General features: G+C 44.2%; 1 protein-coding gene across 3 annotated transcripts in view; it reads left to right on the plus strand.

Annotated features, from left to right (window-relative positions):
• Positions 1-21248, plus strand: part of LOC146042901 (uncharacterized) — a 119013-nt gene extending 97765 nt beyond the window's left edge. For all 3 annotated transcript variants that reach the window (XM_083163185.1, XM_083163187.1, XM_083163186.1), the window contains exons 38-42: positions 2472-2558; positions 4646-4792; positions 15743-15940; positions 17783-17895; positions 20596-21248. In XM_083163185.1, the coding sequence (XP_083019311.1) occupies positions 2472-2558; positions 4646-4792; positions 15743-15940; positions 17783-17895; positions 20596-20833 (783 nt within the window). In that variant the 3' untranslated portion in view covers positions 20834-21248. The remainder of the gene's footprint in view (positions 1-2471; positions 2559-4645; positions 4793-15742; positions 15941-17782; positions 17896-20595) is intronic.
• Positions 21249-21777: the final 529 nt, after the last annotated feature.

A 21777-nucleotide genomic window follows, 5' to 3' on the forward strand; every position in this document is an offset into this window, starting at 1 on the left:
TAACACCCACAATAATGCCGCTTTTACACAGTTCTCCCCCTTACATAGTTCACAACTCACACAGCTGGGAGTTGTACTAATTACTTTAAAAGTGATACAAGTAATAACTGTACTTCCAAAAGACCTAGAGCCTGATTCAGATTTGTTTGCAATGCCGATGTTCACACAGCTATCGGTAGACACAGCTATCGGTAGACTGTGCATGTGCCAAGGTACTCTATCAATGCTGCCTGTAATCAGCATAAAAAATATAGTGCTACAGGTATGGATTGTTTGAGGAGGGCACCAAACCGATATCTTACGTAGGTACCCATGAGGTCAAATCCACCTCTGCCACGATAAACAGGCTGCTTTGGATGGCTGCTACGCTGCCAGATAATGAAGAGGACATACTCAGACTCTGTAAGTCCTTAATTATCCAGGAGAACTACAGCTGCTTGCTGCAACTTGTATTCTTGGCGGCCAGGCAAAGTGAGCAGGAAGGGCCTGACTGAGACAGGACAGCACTCCAAGTAGTGGCTTTGTGTGCAGCTTCCTGTAATAGATGTTGTGGGTGGTGGGACAGCCATAGAAAAGGCTCTGATCCTCCTTACTAGTTGCTGCTGCAGCCATTCAAGGTGGGTGGAAGAGGAGGAGTAGTACCATATCTAGACATTTTGGTGCCCTTTGTCAGAAATGAAAAATGCATCAAAATTTATTGGCGTGACTTCATAAGGAAGAGGCATGGTCACATAATTGTTCCAATTGACATTACAGTACACAGGTGCTAGGTCCCATGAGTTTCTGCCCTGTCCCTATTCCCCTCACTATCAGCCCTTTTTCCCATTCCTCACAGTGTCAACTGTATCCCCTTCCACCAGTGCCAGCCCTGTCCCCCTTCCTCAAAGCCACCTGTGTCAGCCATGTGACATCGTCCCCACTTTCCCTGTGTCACATACCATTTATCAGGGCTGCCAGAGGCAATGCTGCTCCTGCTGCTCTGCATCCATTACCCTGCCAAAGCCAGTGACAGCGTGTCCCCTCCTTACAGCACTGTGTTCCCCAGCAGGTGGACCCTCAGTTAGTCAATCACAGAGCAGCCTGCTGAGCAGAGCGCCATATCTAGGACACAGAGGGGGAGCACCAATCACTTTCAGCACAGCGCTCCCCCCTCTGTGTCCTAGACTCAGTGTTCTGCACAGTGCAGACGGGACACACTGTCACTGGCTGTACCGGCGAGAGTCGGGGACAAGGTTTGTGCCGGCAGATGCACCGTTACACCTACTGTCAGTGGCGTACGTTCGCCCCAGTTACCCAGAGGCAAGATAAATATTGGTATCCCCCAGATTCCCAGATTACAACTTGTGGCCTGTCTCACTGGAGGCAAACACCTTACTGATTTGCTCCTGCACTGTAAGTATGCAGATTCTGATTATGTAAAATTGTGAGTTCAAAACCATTACTATTAGGCAGAGCTATGTAGTGCAGTATCTTCATATAGCTACAATTTGCATGCTTCCTATGCAGGAGAAAATATCTCAATCAGTAAGGAATCGGGACATCTGTCAGAATGAACTTAGGTCTACAGTCATTAGGTCGACCCCACTAGGTCGACTGGCAGGAAGGTCGACCTGACTTAAGGTCGACATGGGCCAAGGTCGACATGACTTAAGGTCGAATTTGCATAAAGGTCGACATGAGGAAGGTCGACTGGTCATAAGGTCGACATGGGTTTTTCACTGTTTTTGATCCGAATGTCGACACAGTCAACATGGACACAGTTGGCAATGAGAATCGGACCCTCGCATCGCTCGCTTCGCTCGCGATGCTTCGGGCACGGTGCCTCGCTGCGCTCGGCACACTATTTTATTCACCCACCACGCCCTAGTGGATGGTAGTGCATGAAATACCGCCTGTCGGCACATGTCGGCTCAAAAAACAGTGAAAAACCCATGTCGACCTTATGACCAGTCGACCTTCCTCATGTCGACCTTTATGCAAATTCGACCTTAAGTCATGTCGACCTTGGCCCATGTCGACCTTAAGTCAGGTCGACCTTCCTGCCAGTCGACCTAGTGGGGTTGACCTAATGACTGTAGACCTAAGTTCATTCTAATAGATGACCGCATCCCATCAGTAAGGTGTCTACATCTAGTGGAACAGGTAGGTCATGGGTTCTAATACAGAATGCGGCACTTGCAAAAATGATGTTAAGAATAAAGAGAGTATGATGCATATTGTCCTGCTAGGAGGGGGAGTCAGCAACAGAAGCGATATCAATTAACTGATTCAAACTAGCAGGGGAGGAGAGGTGCCCCTTGGGAGCAGGAGCCCGGCGGCAGATGCCTCCATTGCCTCCCAGAGTTACGCCTCTGCCTACTGTAGTTACTTCCCTGGGGAGGAGTATCGGCTTTGGAGTTCCTTTGCCTGTAAGCCTGTGCTTCTCACATGTAGCGTTGAATTTCTTGAAGTGTTGTTATTGTCTTTTTCAGATTGGAAAACTTGATTTGCATGTTGCATCTTGTTTGTCTGGAAATAGCTACAAAGGGAATGCATTCTCTCGCTCGTTCTTCTACCAGGTAAACCAATAATATAGTTAATAGTAACTATGATTATTCATAATTATTGCACATCTTTATGCATTGCAAATATGGATTAACACATAATGCTTCAGACCTGTTTGCTAGGCTGCATACAGTATGTTGCATTTGCATGCAAGGGGATGTCTACGCTTACACGTCCCCTCGCACGCGGACGCAAAGAATTATTAGATGATCGCCAACCTTGTGGCATGTGAAGGAGACTTTGACTTTTGGGTGCCCAGCTGGCACTGTAGCACAATGTATATAAAGTAATGGTTCCATCAGTAGTTCCATCAGCACAGCCATCTGGCAGTCACCTTAAGAACATTACCCCCATAGTACATTATTCCAAGCATGGAATAAATAGGCCTTCAATTTATTCCTCGTCTGTCACCTAAAATCCCCCCCCCCCCCCCCCCGTCCCAGCGCCCTAATCTGCAGCCTAATCAGCCTATTGGTTAATCAGGTACTTGTGAGCAGTAAGACTGTTGCCAGATGCTCATGACAACAGTCCCTCCTATACTTTACGTACCATAGATTGGTGTCACCACTGTAGCCAAATGGGTTATATGGCCCAATTCACGTTGGTTCGGTAAGCTGCGAACATCACAGCTTACTGACCGCCTGAGACACCGCACATCCAAACAAGGTACCCCCAGTATAAATATAAAAGTTCCTTATTTAGAAATGTAGTATATTTTTTTTCAGTTCAGTAATTTGTATTTATAGGTCACCATGGGATGCAGTTAATTTGCCGGCGGTCGGGATCCCGGCGGTCGGGATCCCGGCGGTCGGAATCCCGACACTGGAATCCCGACCGCCGAAATCCCGAAACTTTCTCCCTCTGTGGGTGTCCACGACACCCATAGAGGGAGAATAAAATAGCGTGCCGAGCGTAGCGAGGCACCGGGCCCGCTGCGTGGCGAGCGCAGCGAGCCCGCAAGGGGGGGGGGGCGATCCATGTCCCCCCCTTGTCGGGATTTCGGCGGTCGGGATTCCAGTGTCGGGATTCCAACCGCCGGGATCCCGACCGCCGGCAAATCGTATCGGATCCGTCACCATTAGGGTCAGTTATGTGATGATGATGGATGTTCTGTTTGTTCACATAGTTTATGATTGGCAGCCACCAGCACTGGTTTTAGCTATAAATAATTTACCTAGGTCCTGGACCACCAACCTGAGGCACCGCTGCAAGGGATCTGAGGCACCCCAGGGTGCCTAGGCACACAGTTTGGGAACCATTGGTATAAGGTGTATCTGTAGCATAAATATGTTCTCTGCAGAGATATATGAAAATCTCATTATGGTATACACATATTCCAAAATACATAAAATCTGATATCCAAAACACTTCTGGTCCCAAGCATTTTTGTTATGGGAGATTCAACCTGTATTAAAAGTTGGCTTGGAGCGCGTTATTGGATGCTAAATCCCAATTTTCAGGGGCAGTGTACCAATTATGAAACATAGGGCCTTATTTTGGTTCACTCTTTCTGACAAAATCCTTCTTAGATGGACAAAACCATGTGCACTGCAGGGGGGCAGATGTAACATGTGCAGAGAGAATTAGATTTGGGTGGGGTTTTATTTCAAAGTGAGATCTATATTGAAGTGTAAAAATAAAGCAGCCAGTATTTTCCCTGCACAGAAACAAAATTACTCACCAAAATCTAATTCTCTCTGCACATGATACATCTGCCCCCCTGCAGTGCACATGGTTTTGTCCATCTAAGAAGTATTTTGTCAGAAAGAGTGAACCAAAATAAGGCCCTTAGTCTTCACCAGGTGAAAAAAAAACAGCAACAATTTTTGGGTGAATCATCATAGGTGAAAATGGCAGCAAAAAATGGGAAAAAATTGCCACAAATTTCCCAAACCACATGAATTTGCAGCAATCTCACAGATTTACGGAGATGCACGGGGATTAAATAGGACTAGCCGGATTCACCTTTAAAAACTGTAGAAAAGTGCGTTAATATGTGTCTGCTTTTTATGAGTCTTTCTTACTAATGGACATGTTGTATGTCAGACTCCATATTATTAATAGCCAAATGTGGATTGATGCGTGAAACATTTATTTACAGAGTTCTGAGAATAAGCTGTTTGTTTCTCGGGGATATCTGCAGTCTGCTGGAAGCTTTATTCTCCTGATCATCCACTGCACTTGTCACATTGCTTCTGGAGGGTTCAATGATGATTCTGACCCAGTCTTCCTGAGGAATTTCTATCAGGTAGTACACATGCTGCACAAAATGCTTCCTGGTTAATTGTTCTATGCTGTATGTCTGATTCCTGATTCAATGATGAGTTTAGAGGATGACACAAAGTAAGTCTTTCATTTATAGGACATATTTGTATATACTGTATGGCTATTCTAAGACATTGGCACCTAGTTGGCATCACATGAAAATAATAGCCAGCACACAATTTACAAGACCTTTGGATGGATATGTTGTGTTGTTTATACGGGGATGCTGTAAGTTCAAATACAATAGTGCCGCATGTTCTCTTTTGTGAACAATTACATATTTGCCTGCCATACATGACATCCAAACCAGGGGTGGTTTGGGAAAGGAGCCGTCAGAGTGCTGAGGGGTAGATTTACGAAGTGGCGTTGAAGTGTAAATGCGCTATCCCCGTGCGCTGAAGCAGGGGATAGCGCATCGCCTAATCTATCACACCCGCCGAGCGTTTACTCTAACGCCGGCGGTGTGGGGCAGGAGGCATAGCGCAGGGGCGATATTTTGCACTGCGCCCCTGCCTCCTGCCAGATTTATGAACGGTCAGCATCGCTGACCGTTCCGCCGCCTGCAGCTGTCGACTTCGCCAGCTGCAGGCGGCGATGTTCTATACCTGACAGCAGGGACAGCTCTGTCCCTGCTGCTGGCGCTGAGCTGCGCTGGGATCTCGCGAGACTAGCGAGATCCCGTGCATGCGCAGTCAGCCGGCCGGGGGGGAAGGAGACGGCGCATCAGTATTAACTGATGCGCTGTCTCCAGGAGGGACATCGCCGGAGGGGGGAGTTAGCGCTCCCCCACTCTGGCGGCAAGATCTTAATAGATCTTGTCGGTGTCCCCTCCTGCTTCGCCTCGCTAATGAGGCGAAGCAGGATCTGTTATAGCGGCGCGATAGGCGCCGCTATAATATATCTACCCCTATGTGTCTGATCGGATGTCATGTCCTGACAGGGCAAACTGTAATAGGGTGTGAATTTAAAGAATAATACAGGAATCATTTTTTAGGGATGGAGCGATTTTTTTAAATAAAGAAAGTGTGCATTTTGTTATAATATCCGTCCGGGAGGGGGGAAAATTAACCAGCCCCAGGCTCTTTGTGCCAGTCCTGTTTGTAAAAATAAAGGGGGGCAAAAGATGTAGGGGTCCACCATATTTTTAAAATCAGCATCAGATTCCTAAAGTCAGTAAGGTAATGCCACAGCCAGGGGACACTATTATATAAGTTCCCAAGGGTGTGTCATTGTCGCCCCAACTGGTCAGCCCTGGCCAGGGTCCCAGCCCATCCAGGCCACCCAATGGCCCGGGGCTATCCCTGGCAGCCCTGGGCATTGGGTGCCGGGTTGATAAGTTTTGAGTAGTCATATACTGCATACAATATATATATATATATATATATATATATATATATATATTTGGTGGTAAAACTTCTGCGCCTTCAGTGTTGACAAGGAATAAATCTGTGACAATCCTTAATAAATTTTCTATGTGCGTACCGCAAATAATAAGCAATTTCGCGTGTAGTGGTGTCTTTCACTCCCAGATATTCATCCTTTTTCTCCTTCCAGAATCCGCTGGAGGCGTGGAGATGTTCATGCGTTTATATGAAAGGATGATATCAGGGTTTCAGTGAAAAAATATATAAATCTGTGCAAAAGTGCTGTTTTTCTCTAAAGTGCTTAGTGCATGAGAAAATACTTAAAAAGGTGAACAACGCCACCTTGTGGCTGTTATTATTATCACACGTGTAATCACCCTGTGATAAAAAAGAGGGTTTTAAAAAGAGATGGACTCACACTGGGATTAGCTCTGTCCAGGTGTGGTTCCCATCAGGCTTGGTATAAAGGCCCTTATTCTGATTCGGACGGTACGGCCCGCGTGCGGCCGTACCGCCGATGTTTTTATTCTGCACATGCGCAGAGGTCAATCTGCGCATGTGCAGCCCCCTTCGCCGCAGACGTATTTCGTCCGCCGCAAAGGGGGCGTATAGGGGCGTGAGGGGCTTCATACCCTCATTTCCCTATGTGTACGCCCCGCGTTTCATGGGCGTTCCCATGCAAACGCGGGGCGTATGCATGGTAATGAGGGTATGACGCAACTCATGGGGGCGGAAAGCTGACGTCGCCGGATGTCAGCTCTCAGCCCCCATACAAGCTAGCACACGGACGATTGTCCGTGTGGTCTCAGCTTGCGGGAGCTGCTGGGGCGTGCGGACCTGCCTTCGATGGTCGACGACCATCGAATGCAGGGGGCAGCTCCCACCATGGTGGAGGCGTACGCCTCCACCATTTTTATGCGGATCGCCAGCCGTCCGTGTACGGACGGCCGTGGCGATCCGTCTCGTGGGCGGGGATTGGTTTGTGCGGCCGGAGCACCGTGTGCGGCTCCGGCCGCACCAACCAGAATAAGGGCCAAAGGCCCTTAAAACCAAAGAACTCCCAACAAAGGGGAAAACTGATAGCGTAATATTGTTTTTATAAAACACATTTATTTCAGAACAATACGCATAATAAATAAAAACAGAAACAGTGGATGGACCCATACATTTGACATAAAAACATAAGCTTATCTGATTATAGTCATCGGGAACGGAGAGGTATGTATAGCCCGACCGGTTTCGTCCCTTTCCTGTATGCTGGGACTTCCTCAGGGGCTAAACTATAATCAGATAAGCTTATGTTTTTATGTCAAATGTACGGGTCCATCCACTGTATACTTAGCGCACCCCTATCCTTTCTCTCTTTCCATCCTATCCAACCTGTACCTTTATTGACAGCGAGGTATGATAGAGGTGCTGCTCTTTGAAGCGCATTATTGGGGCCACAACCTTCTGTTGTTCCAATGTTCCAAGTCTGCCGGTACTCAGTGAAAACAATGAAGCAACGGGCCCCGGTGCCCAAATGATAGTCAGTACACACACTCCAAAAGAATGGCACTCCAGAGGCAGGAAGATTTCAGCACATAAAAGCGTCTATTGAAAAACCAAGCTTTCGGGATTTGATCCCCTTCGTCAGGAGGCTGTAGTGTATCCTGACGAAGGGGATCAAACAGTCAATACACGCTTTTATGTGCTGAAATCTTCCTGCCTCTGGAGTGCCATTATTTTGGAGTGTGTGTGTATATATATATATATATATATATATATATATATATATAGCGTGGGAATGAAGGAGGCACTCTTCAGACTTGTTTGATGCAAATTAAAAAGCCTTTATTATCCGACGGCGTTTCGGGCTGACACCCGTTTTCAAGGACATACAAAGTTACACTGATACACATTTACATTTATAGACAAAGCAGAATCCGCCCCCACAATAATCAGCACACAGCTGAACTTACCCGGTCCTCCGGCGTGCAGGCGCCATGTCCGGATTACGGAAGTGCGTTCCTCCTCACTGCCTTCCCCCCGGCAACTGAGACCATCGATCACAGTCCCTGCTGCCCGGAAGTAGCATGTACTGGCAGTAAACACCTCCATTTTGCCGGCAAATGCACAGCCTTCACCCAAGTCCCGGGGCTTACACTGTGTTGCTTAGCAACCACCACATATTTAAAAGAACTGTAATGAAACAAATACATAACAAGCATTTAACATCACATTTAAAAATTGTTGCAATGAAAATAGCCATTGCACAATAATAACATACATTAAAAATGTATTATACTGTGCTATTTAGGAGTTCACTGCGGCATTATATGTTTATGCCTATTAAAGTATCTTAACATTATGTGCAGTTTAAGAGTGCAAAAACTCTCCCATTATAGGCTATAATTTAATGAAGCTAGCATTGATGTAAGCATACAATCGAGTTATGTCAAATAAGTTTTATTTTGTTTATCAACACAGCCTATTTGTTTTGTTTTTAATTATTAATGTTCAAGTGATCAAGTAGATTAGAGAGGGATAATGGGAGGATTAAATGAAACACTGAAGGCCCAGATTTTAATTTAGGCCTTTAGGTGCGATGGTCTGTAAAAAGAATGTCCATCTACTCTCCTTTTGTAATAATTTTTTGTTTCTATTTCCCCCTCTTAAGGACAACGGAACCTGATCAATAATCATTGATCTGATGCTGGCCACGCTATGCCCGAATTTAATACAATGTCGGGCAACTGGCTGATCACTGTGGCCACTAATCAAGCCCTGGTGGATCCCTGACCTATGTAGGGCCATCCGCTCCTTAAAGGTGCGCTGGGTCTTCCCCACATAGGTCAATCCACAGGGGCAGGTCAGGGTATAGATAACGTATGTAGAATGACAGGAAAGTGGGAATTTTATTGTCATTTTCTTCCCGGAATGTGGGTGGTTAAAAAATGCCCCTGCTGCCATGGAGCAACATGTGTACCCCAGGCAGCGGTAGCACCCGTTCTTTCTACCCAGGAATGATGTAGTTGTTTTAATTTTATCCCATCCTGAAATATCGTACTTCACTACTTGATCTTTTATATTCTTCTCTCTTGTATAGCTAGGTAATAGCTGGGTATTAAGTAGTAGGGGCAGATCTTTATCAGTAGCCACTGCTGGCCAGAATTGTTTAGCTCTAGTGCTATTGTTCTTGCTTGAAGTACTGAATCTATTAACCCATGGGATTTTATGTTTTGTCTTATCCCCTATCTCTCTCTCACACTATTCAATAGACTTGAGCGTGGAATTTTTGATACTTTTTCTTTCAGAGTGTTCAGTTCCTTCTGTGGGTACCCTATTTCAATAAATTTATTCACCATGGCAGTTAATGCCGGTTCCACCTGTTCTTCTTTGGATGTTATCCTCCTCACACGCAACATTTGCGTGTAGGGGAGCCCCTTGCGGGTAGCTACAGGATGGAAACTTTCATTCCTCAGGACCGTATTTCGGTCTGTTTCTTTTACATATAGTGAGGTATTGATCATTTGATGACTTATCTCAGTTTTTACATCCAAGAACTGGACTGTAGACACATCAATATTATATGTAAATTTAACCACACTAGAGGAGTTATTATGATCATGAAGCAGATCATGCAGTTGACTGGCGCCCCCTCTCCAGAAAATCAATAAATCGTCTATGTAGCGACGATAAAATAAAACTTCAGGTTTTAACGTCTTATTAATAAAAAATAAATTTTGTTCAATGTGATGCATGAAAATATTGGCATATGCCGGGGCCACAGGGGACCCCATTGCACAGCCAGCTTCCTGTAAAAAATTTTTACTATCAAAAATAAAGTAATTTCTGGTTAGTATCAAAGCCAGCAACTGCACGATCAGCGCCACAGGTGGACCATTGTAGCTGTCTTTTGACAGGATGAATTGATGTACTGCAGGTGTAGAGGCTAGTAACATCAGCAGTACAAACACAATTCAATTCAGGCAAGGCTATATTTGTTTGCAATAGCTCAAATTCTTTTAGCAATTAAGTGGTATCTTTCAGATATCCTCCATCTTTTGTACCAGTGGATTGAGGATGCTATCCAGATAAATGGCAATGGGATGAAATAAAGATCCCCGGGCAGAAATTATAGGGCGGCCCGGGGGATGCTTGCTATCCTTATAGAACCGGCATTAACTGCCATGGTGAATAATTTTTTTTAAAGAGGGTACCCACAGAAGGAACTGAACACTCTGAAAGAAAAAGTATCAAAAATTCCACGCTCAAGTCTATTGAATAGTGAGAGAGAGATAGGGGATAAGACAAAACATAAAATCCCATGGGTTAATAGATTCAATCAAGAACAATACCACTAGAGCTAAACAATTCTGGCTACTGATAAAGATCTGCCCCTACTACTTAATACCCAGCTATTACCTAGCTATACAAGAGAGAAGAATATAAAAAATCAAGTAGTGAAGTACGATATTTCAGGATGGGATAAAATTAAAACAACTACATCATTCCTGGGTAGAATGAACGGGTGCTACCGCTGCCTGGGGTGTACCACATGTCGCTCCATGGCAGCAGGGGCATTTTTTAACCACCCATATTCCGGGAAGAAAATTACAATACAATTCCCACTTTCCTGTCATTCTACATACTTTATCTATACCCTGACCTGCCCCTGTGGATTGACCTATGTGGGGAAGACCCAGCGCAACTTTAAGGAGCGGATGGCCCTACATAGGTCAGGGATCCACCAGGGCTTGATTAGTGGACACAGTGATCAGCCAGTTGCCCGACATTGTATTAAATTCTGGCATACCGTGGCCAGCATCAGATCAATGATTATTGATCAGGTTCCGTTGTCCTTAAGAGGGGGAAATAGAAACAAAAAATTATTACAAAAGGAGAGTAGATGGATATTCTTTTTACAGACCATCGCACCTAAAGGCCTAAATGAAAATCTGGGCCTTCAGTGTTATCTTTAATACTCCCATTATCCCTCTCTAATCTACTTGATCACTTGAACATTAATAATTAAAAACAAAACAAATAGGCTGTGTTGGTAAACAAAATAAAACTTATTTGACATAACTCAATTGTATGCTTACATCGGGATACGGTCATTTGGTCTACTGCATTATGGTCGACAGTCATTAGGTCGAATCCATTAGGTCGACATGCTAAAAGGTCGACATGACTCTAGGTCGACATGGGAAAAGGTCGACATGATTCTAGTTCGAAAGGTCATTAGTTCGACAGATCATTAGTTCGACAAGGTCATTAGTTCGACATTGTCTATGTCGACATTCACAAGGTCGACATGGAGTTTTTCACTGTTTTTTGAGCCAACATGTGCCGACAGGCGGTATTTCATGCCCTACCATCCACTAGGGCGTGGTGGGAGAATAAAATAGTGTGCCGAGCGTAGCGAGGCACCGTGCCCGACACATCGCGAGCGCAGCGAGCGATGCGAGGGGATGCAGTGCACTTTAAACTGTGTCCATGTCGACTGTGTTGACATTCAGGTAAAAAAACAGTGAAAAACCCCATGTCGACCTTGTGAATGTCGACATAGACAATGTCGAACTAATGACCTTTTCGAACTAATGACCTGTCGAACTAATGACCTTTCGACCTAGAATCATGTCGACCTTTTCCCATGTCGACCTAGAGTCATGTCGACCTTTTAGCATGTCGACCTAATGGATTCGACCTAATGACTTTCGACCATAATGCAATAGACCAAATGATCCCAACCCCTTACATCAATGGTAGCTTCATTAAATTATAGCCTATAATGGGAGAGTTTTTGCACTCTTAAACTGCACATAATGTTAAGATACTTTAATAGGCATAAACATATAATGCCGCAGTGAACTCCTAAATAGCACAGTATAGGATTAATACATTTTTAATGTATGTTATTATTGTGCAATGGCTATTTTCATTGCAACAATTTTTAAATGTGATGTTTAATGCTTGTTATGTATTTGTTTCGTTACAGTTCTTTTAAATATGTGGTGGTTGCTAAGCAACACAGTGTAAGCCCCGGGACTTGGGTGAAGGCTGTGCATTTGCCGGCAAAACGGAGGTGTTTACTGCCAGTACATGCTACTTTCGGGCGGCAGGGACTGTGATCGATGGTCTCAGTTGCCGGGGGGAAGGCAGTAAGGAGGAACGCACTTCCGGAATCCGGACATGGCGCCTGCACGCCGGAGGACCGGGTAAGTTCAGCTGTATGCTGATTAATGTGGGGGCGGATTCTGCTTTGTCTATAAATGTAAATGTGTATCAGTGTAACTTTGTATGTCCTTGAAAACAGGTGTCAGCCCGAAACGCCGTCGGATAATAAAGACTTTTTAATTTGCATCAAACAAGTCTGATGAGTGCCTCCTTCATTCCCACGCTACATATTGGACCTAGTATCCTGGGGAAGGCGCCGCAGCACTACTCCATTGAAAAAGCGAGTGCCGGACCACACACCCTGATGACCTATATATATATTGTCCCAGTATTGGCGCGGCACTCCAACAATACATCAAGGCAGTGGGTAAAATAAACTTCTCTTTATTGGCTGCAACGTTTCGATGCTACGCAGGCATCGTTTTCAAGCAGAGTAACACACAAATGACAAATACACATACCTTATATACACACCCTGTGTTTTCGGCACCAGCCGGGCCAGGAGGCTCCGTGCAAGTGGCGCAGGTCTGTGACGTCAGCGGCATCCGCCGTCCTGACGATCAGGCCTCTGATAGGTGGTGCTCCCGTCACTATGACAAAGTATAAACAAAACAAAAACAAACACATCTACTGACAGGTCACAGTAACAAGGATCAAAAATATATAATGCATTAGATGAAATCACGGACGTTAGCACCATAAGATCTGAATGTAAGTAACAAAAGAAAACACAAGAAAGCAATACTCGTATCTCTGGTTATAGCAATGATGAGATGCCCGTGTATTCATTCAGGCCGTGAGGTGCGACAGTACCCAGTCGAATGATCCACCTAGCCTCACACCTCAAGAGGGCCGCTCCCCTATCACCTCCCCTCAGGGTTTGAGGTATGTGGTCGATCATTCTGTATCGGATGAAAATGACACTGTGTTTGCACGTAACAAAATGGCGTGCAACGGGTTGGTCGCTTGAACCCACAGATAGAGCCTTCTTTATCGCAGATCTGTGGGCTGCCATCCGCTCCTTAAAGGGGCGTTCGGTCTTGCCGATATATGACAGCCCACATGGGCAGATGATCTGATAGACAGTGTGTGTAGTGTTACAAGACAGAGTGTGGCGAATATATAATTTCTGGCCCGTCCTTGGGTGGCAGAAGGTGGGGCCTGGTATCATGTATTGACACGTTACACATGAGCACCGTATACAGCCCATTTTGCGGGTAGTGCGGGACAATTTAGCAGGTGCAGCATCCGATTTTACCAGGATATCTTTTAAGTTCCTGGAGCGTTTGTAGCTAGTCAGGAGCCTGGAATTCTGTACACCTACATCGGGATCAGTCTGTACCAGGGGCCAATGGGCTCTGGTAATTTGTCTGATATTGGGGCTCATATGATTATAGGTGGTGACCCAGGGTAGCAGTTCTGAGGAGTCTGCAGACAGAATGAATACACGGGCATCTCATCATTGCTATAACCAGAGATACGAGTATTGCTTTCTTGTGTTTTCTTTTGTTACTTACATTCAGATCTTATGGTGCTAACGTCCGTGATTTCATCTAATGCATTATATATTTGATCCTTGTTACTGTGACCTGTCAGTAGATGTGTTTGTTTTGTTTATACTTTGTCATGGTGACGGGAGCACCACCTATCAGAGGCCTGATCGTCAGGACGGCGGATGCCGCTGACGTCACAGACCTGCGCCACTTGCACGGAGCCTCCTGGCCCGGCTGGCGCCGAAAACACAGGGTGTGTATATAAGGTATGTGTATTTGTCATTTGTGTGTTACTCTGCTTGAAAACTATGCCTGCGTAGCATCGAAACGTTGCAGCCAATAAAGAGAAGTTTCTTTTACCCACTGCCTTGATGTATTGTTGGAGTGCCGCGCCAATACTGGGACTATACATGCTATCATAGTGCACGCACCCAGAACTTTCAGACGTAAGGAGGCTGTGCCGGGCATTCGGCTATATATATATATATATATATATATATATATATATATATATAAAAATAATCCAGGGTCCGGCACTCCCAATGACCATGTAACCCTTAGCGACGGGTCCCGGTGCCTTCACTTGTAAACAAATATAACCTTCTGATGTGCGGCACTCGGAATTGAAGTAAAGAACGCAGGGTAATCAGCAACGTTTCAGTTTATTTAAAACTGTTTTCAAGCCAATGTGTATACAAAAAGTGACTTACCTAAATACCATAGTTTGCCGCCATGCCCGACGAAGGAGCCCGCCTCCGGAGCGCGTTGTCTGTCGGAGTCGCAGCCGCCACTGCCGATGACGTCACCCCGTTAGCCCGGCTTCCTCGTCTGGTGCGGTGATCCAGTTGCTAAGCAACTGGACGCTGCAAGTACAGAATACATGTAAACATACCAAGAACCATAAAAGTGCATAAAACAAAATACAAGCAATCAAAAATATGATGATAGCGCTGAATCTACAATCTAAATAGTACTAAATGGCAACAATAAAGTACATGATGTTATTTATATATTTATATGGTTGCTTCTTATAAATAACATCATGTACTTTATTGTTGCCATTTAGTACTATTTAGATTGTAGATTCAGCGCTATCATCATATTTTTGATTGCTTGTATTTTGCTTTATGCACTTTTATGGTTCTTGGTATGTTTACATGTATTCTGTACTTGCAGCGTCCAGTTGCTTAGCAACTGGATCACCGCGCCAGACGAGGAAGCCGGGCTAACGGGGTGACGTCATCGGCAGTGGCGGCTGCGACTCCGACAGACAACGCGCTCCGGAGGCGGGCTCCTTCGTCGGGCATGGCGGCAAACTATGGTATTTAGGTAAGTCACTTTTTGTATACACATTGGCTTGAAAACAGTTTTAAATAAACTGAAACGTTGCTGATTACCCTGCGTTCTTTACTTCAATTCCGAGTGCCGCACATCAGAAGGTTATATATATATATATATATATATATATATATATATATATATATATATATATATATATTATTGGGTTTGGCTGTGGAACTAAAAGTCCCGGCAAGCTTCCCATGCAGGACATTTAAGGGCCCATTGGCACTTGTAGTTCTACAGTCAAACCAATACTAAAATAAAAACCCACACACATCATGAAAGTATAATTTTATTAAACATAAATGTACACTATGTTGACAGAAATGCAATAGGGACCAGTGTAATGCAAATAAATAAAAAAAAATGGTCACTTAAATCCAGTGCAGATTGGTCCTCTTCGGTCCAAAGGGTTAAAATAAGATAAAATGCAGTACCTGGCACAAGTCAGCATTTGTTTGTTTGCATCTGGTTGTTTGTTGTGGAGTACAGTGCAATATATATATATGTATATATATATATATATTTACATGGTATTATATTATACCCTATTTATCTCATTGTATATCACAGGCAGTAAAGATCTGCTTGAATGAGGACTTTATTACAACATTCCAGTTATCATCTGTATCACATGGTCATAATAACTCAAAGCCAGCAAATGACATTATTCTGTCACAAGAAGAGATGTTTTCTAAGGACACCGATTTCATTTCAAAACTTATGTCAATGAAATTTGAATCTTCAAATGGAAAAGCTTTTTTTAAACCGGTATGTAGAGAATATGATTCAAGAAACATTTTTACTCTTTTAAACAATTGGGAAACACTGGAACCAGGGCTGGACAATTATTTAATCTTCCTAAGGTGTTCAGGTCTTTTTTGACCCATACTGTATCAAATGCCCAAGTCTCATCCTAGGACGGTTAACACCCTAGGAAGGTTAAGCTGTGGAGGCCACTTTGTATTGAACATTCAATGCCCAGTATGCATGCGCGACACAATTACTACCAGGGTCCTTTGGGGCATCTACATAATTTCAAATAAGTCACATGGGACAGCTGTGCTAGAAACTGCCTGAAAGGTGGAATGGTAAGTGTAACAAACATCAGAAACTTTTTTTTTGCACTTTTACCACCATTATAATGCGGCACTGATATTTCCAGAGAGGTTCTTGGGATTCAACTGAACATTCGGGTAAGCTTTTTGATATGGGGAATGTGATTAACACTGAGTACTGTTGCTGCTTTCACACACATTACAATCTATATAAAACTCTGTAACTGTTCACTGTTATATTTCCTTTATTTGATGCCCTGGATGGGTTTTGGCTGGACTGGTTTGGGGTGCCCTGCGCCCAAGACGTGAACCCCAGAGTGTTAGGGACCTGCTTGAAAGAGGTGGGCAGATTCATATCTTTGGTAAAATATATACAATCTCTTATATGATAATTAAATATAATAATAAGTAATGATATGCCCCAAGTCTTAGTACCTAGAACCCTTAATACATAGACCCTTTAGTACATAGACAACTACCTCTACTAGGGCCCCCTGCACATGGCTATGCACGGCTGTCGGGGGGGTAAAAAAAAATAATATTTGAATTATTAAAAAAAAAACCACGGTTTTTGGAATAATTTGGATACGGGATTCCCGGATACGGGATACTCAACCTGTAGTACGTCAATTCTAACCAGAAGCTGATTGATTGGTAATTATTGACAACTTCTTTGCTTTTCCACTCAAGGTGGTTTGATTTATTTTCCTCTTAGTTTGAGGTATTCACAAATTCAACCCCCTTTCTCTGCTCCCATCATGGAAGTTACTTTTTAACTAGGAGCACTGGACAGAGGTATCCCTAGAGCAATGGTTCCCAACCTTTTTTCTATCCTGTACCCCTTGATTAGGCTTTTCATTTTTGAGTACCCCCTCCTTTCAATTTGAAATATCCACAGTACTTACAAGTGGAAGTGAGCGTTATGCGTGTCCTTATATTAAGTAGTAATGAAAGAGTATGCGGTCAGGAATTGTGTCCCTGTGTGTATGGCCACAGGCTGTGGACTGTCTCCAGAGGTACCACTAACATCTGTAGGATTAATGCTGCTGCTTTTTCTACCCATGTCAGCGTGGAGCAGAAGATCACTGATGTCTGAGTTCACTGATGATGCAGCAGATGGAACCAGAATGACGCAACGTGGTTCATCTTCATGGCAATGGGAGATTTCTTCTACCATCAGGAGACTTCTTCCGCCATTACCAATATTATTTACAAGTCCCCCTAACTGGTCTGCAGAGTACCCCTAGGGGTACTAGTACCCCAGGTTGGGAACCACTGCCCTAGAGGGATGAAGGAGGCGTTGAGCTGAGGGGTGGCACCAAGATGCCAGCTCCTCCTCACTGATTGGGTGCTGTACTGTCACATTGTCATTCAGCAACTGGTTCCTGTCACAGAGTGGGAGCTGGCAGTGCATGGAGAGTCTCTGTGGGAAGCCCAGCATCTCTAGGAATGCTGGACATGTCTCAACATCACCCATTTTAATTTTTAGTGCTTATAGTAAATTTACCCCAATATTGTTTTACTTCTACAGATTTTTTTTATTTTACCATTACAGATTCTGAAGAAAAGTGAAGAAACAATGTCTCAATATGAAATTGAGACAATACTAAAGAACAAACTGGCTCAAAGTAAAAGAGAATTCTTTAACCCAAATTACAGACACATCTGGTAATGTCATGTGGAAGCCCTTACTATGTAAACTGCCTTTACAATGGCCCAGTAGATTTGATTGTGAATGAACAGAGGATGTCTGCCGAATGTGCTTAATAGTGCAAATATTGGGCCTAATTCAGTTTTATGCTAATGCAATTGCATTTAGGCTAGGGTTGCCTACTTTTAAAGTCTACTCTTAAGGAAAGCCCAAGAGGAGACTGTCAGCAGCACTTCGGGGGGCAGGGCCTGAGAAAAGCCCAAGAGGAGACTGTCAGCAGCACTTTGGGGGGCAGGGCCTGAGAAAAGCCCAAGAGGAGACTGTCAGCAGCACTTCGGGGGGCGGGGCCTGATGTAGTCATCATCAAGCCCCCCCCAAAAGGCAAATCCCGCAATTCGCGGGTCTTCAAGGAGGGGGTGGGGCTAAATTATGTGGTTTGCATCTTTAGCCCCGTCCCCTCCCCCCTGAAAGCCACGAATCGCGGGAAATTAAAGCTGCTGCGGGGGAGATGCGGCAGGTCGCCGGTATCAGGAAGGGTTGCCCACCTTTCCGGGTGGCCAGGAGGGGAACCCAATTTTCGGGAACCTCCCACCCATTTCGGGAGGGTAGGCAACTCTGAGTTAGGCTATGGAACTGCTAATGATAGCAAGTGTAGTCACTATCCAGGAGCCATAGAGCCATGGAAGCTCATTCGTAAAATACACATTCGCAGTCTATATGCAACAACAGGGAACATTGACTGCTCATGTACAGTAGGTCTGTAGCTATGCAGACTGGACGCGGCAGTAGCAATGCAGGCACCATGTTTCTCTGCATGTTAATGTTCACAGCTGATGTCAGATACACACCCTGTAAATGGCAACAACATTCCTAAGTTTTTTCCACTACCCCTTTAACTCCATTTTTAGAGTAATTTAGGGGGATTACTGTCAATCACTCTGGGGGTATATCCTCTTTCGGAGAAACATGCGCAGTGTGATCGTTGCTCATGCACAATCTGCAGATAATCGCTCAATATAGAACACATTAGCATAGCATACAACTCTGAATTGGGCCCATTGTATGTAATCAATGTTCTGAGCATTGAAAGCACCTAACATTATATGATGTAACTTAGCTAGGTGATAAGTAAGCTATATAAGAAGTGAATTGTGTCGTTGGGAATTAGCACATCATTATACTGTACAGTAAACTAGTCAGCCTTGCATGCATGGAAAATGTTTTGCCAAATTGTCTTTTTCCTCTGTAATGCCACTGCTCCTAACTGAATGTCTCCTTCCTCCGTACTACCACTGATCCTAACTCACTGCCGCCTCCTTCTGTACTACCGCTGCTCCTAACTCACCGTCTCCTTCCTCTATACTGCCGCTGCTCCTAACTCACCGTCTCCTTCCTCTATACTGCCGCTGCTCCTAACTCACCGTCTCCTTCCTCTATACTGCCACTGCTTCTAACTCTCCGTTTCCTTCCTCTATACTGCCGCTGCTGATAACTCACCGTCTCTTTCCTCTATACTGCCGCTGCTTCTAACTCACCGTCTCCTTCCTCTATACTGCCGCTGCTCCTAACTCTCCGTTTCCTTCCTCTATACTGCCGCTGCTGATAACTCACCGTCTCCTTCCTCTATACTGCCGCTGCTTCTAACTCACCGTCTCCTTCCTCTATACTGCTGCTGCTCCTAACTCTCCACCTTTCCTCTATACTGCCACTGCTTGTAACTCACCGTCTCCTTCCTCTATACTTCCACTGCTCCTAACTCTCTGCCTTTCCTCTACACTGACGCTGCTTCTAACTCACCGTCTCCATCCTCTATACTGCCACTGCTCCTAACTCTCCGCCTTTCCTCTATACTGCCGCTGCTTCTAACTCACCATCTCCTTCCTCTATACTTCCACTGCTCCTAACTCTCCGCCTTTCCTCTATACTGCCGCTGCTTCTAACTCACCATCTCCTTCCTCTATACTTCCACTGCTCCTAACTCTCCGCCTTTCCTCTATACTGCCGCTGCTTGTAACTCATAGGCCAAAATTTACTAAGATTAAATGGGTATGAATGCACCCATTCATACCTATTGGATCTATGCGGCTGATGTTAAATGTGTAAAATATAAAAATAAAATGATTGGGTTTTGATGTAGAACAACAAGTCCTAGTAAGCCTCCCCGCATGCATTTACTTGGCGAATAACAAGTTCCAGCATATGGGGCATAATTGGGCCTGCTGCTCCTACAGTATATCACTGTCTCCTTCCTCTATGCTACCACTGCTCCTATCTCACTGTCTTTTCCCTCTGTACTGCAGCTGCTCCTTACTCACTGCCTCCTTCCTCCTGCTCCTAACTCACTGCCACCTTCCTCTGTACTACCGCTGCTCCTAACTCACTGCATCCTTCCTCTATACTCCAGCTACTCCTAATTCACTACCTCCTTCCTCTATACTGCTGCTGCTCCTAACTCACTGCATCCTTCCTCTATACTCCAGCTATTCCTAATTCAATACCTCCTTCCTCTATACTGCAGCTGCTCCTAACTCCCCGCCTCCTTCCTCTATACTGCAGCTGCTCCTAACTCCCCGCCTCCTTCCTCTATATTGCCGCTGCACCTTATTGTAATGGGTAGTCCCTTTTTTCCATTGTAAATTTATAACATTTAATTATTAACCTGTTGAGTGTTTATATATCTAGCATAAGTATTCAGTATGTCTATCCTTTTCATTTAGCACACCCAAGGAAGAAGACAATGATCTGATTACAGCAGACCAACTCCAGGAGACACTTGACGCACTCAATGCGGAACTGATGAAAGTCTTGCAGAAAGAGATTGAATTACAAAGGAATATAATGGATAAAGACAAACAGTTTTATCATTTACAAATTCTATCTCTTGAAAAAGAGTGTTTAAGAAAAAAGATTGTGGTTTTGGAAGAAAAGATCTCTTTTCAAAACAGTCTAGTGTAAATCTGTTCATGTACATTATGTACTAACTGCTGTATAAAATAGGAAGTTTATGTTTCTGTGTTCATTTGTATTGATTTCTCCTTGGTAGATATTTTTAAATGATAATATGATATAATTACTAGTTGGACATTTTTGGTAATTACATTTTAAGTAATATATGCTTAACATAACTCATATAGATATTTATTATTTCATATGTGTTTATTTACCTTAATATAGTACACCTTAATATACTACAGGTTCTCAAAGTCGGTCCTCGGGACCCCACACAGTACATGTTTTACAGGTCTCCTCAAAGAATCAAGTGAAATAATTAGCTCCACCTGTGGATCTTTCAAAATGTCTCAGTGAGTAATGAGTACACCTGTCGGGTGACCTGGAAAATGTGAACTGTGTGGGGTCCTGAGGACCGAGTTTAAGGCCCACTGGAATATACAATTGCCTGGAATTATATATGGCAATAATGCATACTACTGCAATATTTATCATGGAATTCCTCAATAAATTTTCTTATGTACTATATAAAATGTTTATATTGAGAGTACTAAGGGCCTTATTTTGGTTCATTCTTTCTGTCAAAATCCTTCTTAGATGGGCAAAACCATGTGCACTGCAGGTGGGGCAGATGTAACATGTGCAGAGAGAATTAGATTTGGGTGGGGTTTTACTTCAAAGTGAGATCTATATTGCAGTGTAAAAATAAAGCAGTCAGTATTTTCCCTGCACAGAAACAAAATTACTCACCCAAATCTAATTCTCTCTGCACATGTTACATCTGCCCCCCCTGCAGTGCACATGGTTTTGTCCATCTAAGAAGGATTTTGTCAGAAAGAATGAACCAAAATAAGGCCCTAAGAGACTCGCAATGCAGATGGGCATCACAAAATGGGTACCATATGGTCACAAACCATTGCTCCGAGTATATAATCTTTAGGTGTCAGGAT

The sequence above is a fragment of the Crinia signifera genome, chromosome 19 (genome assembly GCF_055691185.1).
Source record: "Crinia signifera chromosome 19, ASM5569118v1, whole genome shotgun sequence".
In the NCBI taxonomy this organism is placed as follows: domain Eukaryota; kingdom Metazoa; phylum Chordata; class Amphibia; order Anura; family Myobatrachidae; genus Crinia; species Crinia signifera.